At 33.2% G+C, this 6,123-nt stretch overlaps 1 protein-coding gene across 1 annotated transcript; it reads left to right on the top strand.

Moving 5' to 3' along the window:
• Positions 1 to 287: 287 nt before the first annotated feature.
• On the top strand, positions 288 to 5,352 carry LOC129301557 (NAC domain-containing protein 35-like). The gene is made up of 3 exons (XM_054940115.1): positions 288 to 704; positions 806 to 1,077; positions 4,744 to 5,352. Exons 1-3 carry the CDS (start codon positions 368 to 370, stop codon positions 5,068 to 5,070), a joined length of 936 nt encoding a protein of 311 aa, XP_054796090.1. The 5' UTR covers positions 288 to 367; the 3' UTR covers positions 5,071 to 5,352.
• The last annotated feature ends 771 nt before the right edge of the window (positions 5,353 to 6,123 follow it).

Raw genomic sequence — 6,123 nt, 5'->3', positions numbered from 1 at the left:
TTGTTTTTTTTAAAAAGTATTCTTATTGATGAATGACTTTATATTTATTATAAAGTATTTAATAAAATAAATACAAAAAAATAGGGTTAATTAAAAAATAAATAATTTTTTTATTAAAAATGAGATTTAGTTAAAAATATAAATGAAAAAAGTATTATATATTTAGAATTAAACAGGACTTGAAGAAAACGCACACATGTACGACTTACAGCGGTGCAGAGGAGCAATTTTAACCACGTATATCTCTCTCCCCCTCTCTTATCGATTTATAAAGAGAGAAAGAGAAGACAGGCCAGAGGCAACACCAAAGAGAGTAGTTGAATTCTTTATAGTGACAATTCACTGATATAACTTAGTCTCTTAGCTTATGGCAATTGCAGCAACCTCTTCATCCCCCACCATGAGCCTCATCAGCCACAGCCACAGCCACGACGACACCACCACAACCGCCGCCACCTCCTCTGCCACTAATGACTGCGGCGGCGCCCTCAGGCATCCCGACGACGATGAAGACGAAGATGAAAACGGCATCAACAACGACGACCACCACCAGCAAGATATGGTCATGCCGGGCTTCCGCTTCCACCCAACGGAAGAAGAACTGGTCGAGTTCTACCTCCGCCGGAAAGTCGAAGGCAAGCGTTTCAACGTCGAGCTCATCACCTTCCTCGATCTCTATCGTTACGATCCATGGGAGCTTCCTGGTACGTATCAATCAATCTATTGATAGCTAGCTTCAATCAATTGATGAATTGGCTGGAATATGTGAGTGAGAATGTCAGTGATAGTGATGAGTGATGATCAGCTATGGCGGCGATCGGAGAGAAGGAGTGGTACTTCTACGTCCCGAGAGACAGGAAGTATCGGAACGGAGATAGGCCGAACAGGGTGACGACGTCGGGGTACTGGAAGGCGACGGGAGCTGATAGAATGATTCGAGCGGCGGAGAGTTCAAGGTCGATCGGGTTGAAGAAAACCCTAGTTTTCTACTCTGGAAAAGCTCCCAAAGGGATTCGAACCAGTTGGATTATGAATGAGTATCGCTTGCCTCACCATGAAACCCAACGCTTACAAAAGGTACCCTTTATTATTATTATTAAAAAAATCTGCAGCTAATTATAAGTGTCAATGTTTACTTAACTCACAGACACAGCTTAATTGTATGAGGAAGAAATTAAAACCAGTGGGGCGGAGAAGGGGATTGTAGTTGGCCATGACTCTCACCAAAGGTTTCATTTTGTTTTGGATAAAAGTAAAAATTCAGTCACAAATTATTTCTTAAGAATTACCAAATATCCTATACTTCTCGCGTGAAGAGGGAGAAAAATGTTTTATGGGTCCTCTCCCTCCTCCCTCCCTCCCTCCCTCTCTCCTACCCATCTTGCTCCTCCACCTCTACTTTTATATCCTAGCTTTTCACCTTCGATCTCATCACCATCGCTGCCAACCTCTCCCTGATCTCCCACGAGATCACCCATGTTTTTTGGGTCACCTTCTAGATCCGAGACAACGAAGAAACCTTCATCTAGTGGCTGCAATGTGCCTGGGTCAGGTTTCATGGGGTCCAGGATGCACAGCCTAAAGCTGATAAAATTTGGGTAGTTTCTTAGCTATCATTATGAGGGCAGCATTAGTCATCTATTGGTAGAAGTAAAGCGATGAGTGAAGCTTGGGGCAACCCGTTGATATGTATAGCAATAAGTCTGTTTTTCGTTACAAACCCAGACCCAGCCCTAAAGGGATCACTTGGAAAAACTCTCAATTCTTGCAAATCTTTGCAGGTAGCAGCTAGAACACCTAGACCTTTGTCTTCAATGCAATCCAGTCCCTGTATACAGAAATCATTGGCATTCACTGAAAGAGTTTAGTTAACAAAAGGAAAAAGATTTTGTAGCTTATTAGATTCACCCATAATCACTGACGTTTTCCGCTGTGGTGGATTATTGGTTTTCTCAGATCTTGACCCCCAATCCCTGCTGCATAGCTCAGATTCAAGGATGTTAAGTTCGAGTGAATAGGATACATAGTAGGCAGGCAGCAAGTGTGTTTAAAATTGATCCAAATTGAAAGGATCGAACCAAACCAATCCAAACTGAAAGAAACCGACCAAATTAAAACCGAACAACAATCAAGTCTGCTTTGATTTTTATGAGATGGGAACTGACTGGTTTGGTTTAAGTTTCGGTTTTGAATACTAGAAACCAAACCGAACCAAACCAGAGTTGGTTAAAAAAGATACTATTTATTTAGTTATAAATATAAAACCATTTATATTCAAGAAGCATTTTGTTTTGAATTTTTTATAGCAATAGATGAACATTTTTAAAGGACTTGAATGGAAATGCATAATGTTAAATAATTATAATAATCATGCTATGACCATCATGTAATTATTTAAAACTTGAAAGCCTCACGTACTCAATTTATCTACAATAAGTATTTTGTTTTGAATTTTATATAATAATTTTTTCATTATTATTAAAATATAGATACATAGAGAAATATTTTTAAAGGACTTGAATGAAAATACATAATATTAAATAATTTTAATCTTATAAAATGATATGAATTTTTATGATTAATTATTGTTAACTCATTGAAATTTTATTATATTTTTATATCTCTATTTATAAAAAAGAGCCAAAAAGAATTAGATTTAATCTTAATACATTGCACCATTATGAAGATGGAAAAAATAAAAAAAAAATCAAATAAGTGCGTCGAAACTTGATCCAAACCTTAACCAAATTGAATCAAACTGAAAATAAAATTGAATCATACCAGGTTTCATAAAAACTGATCAGGTTCTAGATATGTGTAAATCGAATGGTTTGGTTCAGTTTGATTTTTGCCCAAAACCAAACTAAATTGAGCCTATAAACACCCTTAATGAGGAGCAATCTCCAAAACCCCTCGACAAAATGGTTATTGATGTACAAGTAATAGAAAAGCAACTTAGCGGATTAGAGGGAGAAGTTGAAGAGTTGAGATTGAAGATAAGGTTAGAGAGAGAAGATGAAATCTAGGAAGAGTGTGTGTATGTGTGAAGTAGATGGAAGGTGTTGGATGTTTGAATGGGTCTTACTAGTTTGAAAATAAACACCCATTTGTGGAAAATAAATGAGAGATACTAGATGCTTCATTTTTCATAATTGATGATTTTCTTTGCACCATTTTATAGTATAGTATATTCAATGGTCTTTGTAAAATAATTCATGATTGAATTTGTACTTTTATCCTATTTTTTATTTTTATTTGTTTTTATATACATATTTGGCTTGCCAAAATCCTTGCCATTCCATTGATTCCTACCCTCCCCTTGACCCAACTCTTGTTGAGGTTATACCTTCTTTTCTTATTTATAAGTTATCTCCCACTAATTTGTACGAATTATTAAAAATTAGTTAAAAGTATTGTTCAATAATTTTTTTAGCATTCTCTTTCGTATTCCTCTTCTCCTTTTCAATGGATTCAAGACTATTTATTTCACCCTCTTCAGTGTACTTTCTCATGACCTACTATACATGTCTAAATTATCTTAAATAATTTTTATCATTTTCTTCTCAATAGATGTTATATGCCCACTCTTCTCTCATTTGAATCTTTTAAATAAATGTGCCCACATGTGTCCACACATCTATCTTCATATCCTCATATCTGCTATTCTAACTTTACATTCTTATTATTTCTTTAAAGCCCAACATTTATCATCATATATGACATAACTTGTTTTATAGCAATTCAATGGAACTTTTCATTTATGCTTATAAGATATTTTTTTTATCATAAATAATTTCTGTAGCCTTCCTCTATTTGAACCACCCAAATTTGGTTGTTGATAGAGTATAATAACATTATACAATTTATGTAATTGAACTGGTCTAATAGGATAAGACTTGTTGTTTAGTTTATATATTGTTAAAATTAGTCTATCTTTGCAAAAAATATTCTCTTTTTTTCCAATATAGTCTCTCTAGAGTCTCATTTGCTTTATAAATTTTGTTCGTTGACATGAAAAGTTTGTAAAATTAATGTAACTTACAAATAAAATGGAGGGGTATTTGTTTTAATAAGCTACTGTTCAATGGTAAATAATGTGCCTTTTAGTATTGCACATATCCCAAGTTATAATTTGAGTAATGATCAGGGAATGCGATACATATATGTTCTATTTTTCTCCTAATTTGCCTTATGTTAGCCGCTCGTTTTTATGTGGGTTTTTTATGTCCCCATCTCCTTTCAAAATAAATTAAAAAATAATTGTAATATCTTAATGAATTATCCTTTAATAAATCTAAAAATTTATCAACTTCATATATATTTCTATGGTGTAAAAGATACAAGATAGGATTTTTCTTTAAAACCTCCTAAAATCCTAACCAAATTATAATTCAAATAAGACGGGACAATATTCATTACTCACATATAGATCATCATTACATGTGTCTATCTCTTTTCTTATAACACCATATTGTGAGAGATAAATCCAATGCTCAGATCAAGTCTAAAATTTGCAATCTTTATTGAAAAGAACTGTTATATATCACCTAGGCATGCGCATTGAAGCAATTTGTTGATTAAATTTTAAGAGGAGAAAATGTTAACTATGAGCGGAGTCTACTCCTTATACTAATTTTTTTTAATTAGCTTCTTTATATATATATATATATATAATATTCCTCAAAGTTTATCAAATGATTGTTTAATTTAGCTTGAAATTTATCTGTGTATATTGTTGTACAGGCTGAGATATCTCTGTGTCGAGTGTACAAGAGACCAGGTGTAGAAGACCACCCTTCTCTTCCTCGCAGTCTTCCAACCAGATTGTCCACTTCATCACCATCAAAACCTTCTTCAGAGAAGAATTATCATAAGCACAACAACGTTGTTCCAGAGATGTTTCATCATCATCATCATGAAAACATGGGATTATTTCTGGAACAACTCATCATCATCATCATCATCAAGATCAGCAAATTACCAACGAAACTGATCAGGGAAGCAGTAGCAGTACTGCTGCTACAACTACCACCACCACCACTAACAACAACAACAACAGTTCAGTATTAATGATGGATGATCTGAATAGGATAGTGACTTATAATAATAATAACCAACAATATTTACAATACTATAATAGTGGTATGATTAATCCTCCTCCTTCTGAGAATCATCATCATCTTCAGTTCTCTAACCTGCTATTGCAGCAGCAGCCCCAAGTTCAGCAACCAATGGTGGCTCTGAATGCTTCTCTTCCAATTACCTCTTTCTCTGACAGATTGTGGGAGTGGAATCCATTAATCCCTGAAGCTGCAAACCGGGAGTTCAGTAATATGTCCTTCAAGTAATTAATCTTGGTTTATATATATTATATATATATAATCCATGTTCAATGTAGCTGATCCTTAATTTTGCTTTCATACACTGGCATGTAGCGTTTGATTTGAATTATTTAATTACCTAGACAGTTTCTCATGGATTGAAATGTTGATTGTTGGCGCACATGGTAGAGTGTGTGTGTGTGTGTGTGTGTGTTGCAGAATTTATTGTTTATTTCCATTAAGCTTAAATTAATTATGTCGTTAAATTTTATCATTTTAGAAAATAATTCAAGTTTAAAATATATAAAAAAGAAAGATAATATCTTCATTGTATTAAAAAGAAAGATATTTTCGCTTACACCCAAAATTCTGTTAAAAAACCAAATTGGTATTTTTTTTTCATGGGGCTTATTTCCCCCTTCTTGATCAAGATTCATGGGAATGTTAGACATTATCCTGTAAAGAAACTCTATTTTTCAGCAGAAATTTTAAGTACTTAAATTTTTACTGTATTCATTTTCAATAAATCAAAGAACAGGATGTTAAGTTTAAATATAGATTAAAAATAATTGGTATAAATATCACATGTTATGATTGATTGGAAAAAAAATAATATTTTGTGCTGTAAATTTTGGTGTTTTTGGTATAACACGAGAATTAAATTTTTATATAACTTTATATATAAACTATTTTCCATTAAGTTGAGGGTGTTAAAAGATATGGAACTTTTTAGTATTATTTTAATTTTAATGTTAAAAATTAAAAATAAATTTAATAAAGTTAAATAACTAAATTAAATTTA

Source organism: Prosopis cineraria, unplaced genomic scaffold, assembly GCF_029017545.1.
Source record: "Prosopis cineraria cultivar Desert tree isolate PC_DT_omini unplaced genomic scaffold, ASM2901754v1 PC2200, whole genome shotgun sequence".
Lineage (NCBI taxonomy): Eukaryota > Viridiplantae > Streptophyta > Magnoliopsida > Fabales > Fabaceae > Prosopis > Prosopis cineraria.
This window is presented reverse-complemented; position numbering and strand designations above follow the sequence as displayed.

What these genes read in the sequence shown, in the direction of transcription:
- LOC129301557 (XM_054940115.1), top strand. Translation starts at nt 368, where the DNA reads ATGGCAATTGCAGCAACCTCTTCATCCCCCACCATGAGCCTCATCAGC. An exon ending in CGATCCATGGGAGCTTCCTG is followed by an intron (nt 705 to 805) that starts GTACGTATCAAT and finishes AGTGATGATCAG; the next exon opens with CTATGGCGGCGATCGGAGAG. An exon ending in AAACCCAACGCTTACAAAAG is followed by an intron (nt 1,078 to 4,743) that starts GTACCCTTTATT and finishes ATTGTTGTACAG; the next exon opens with GCTGAGATATCTCTGTGTCG.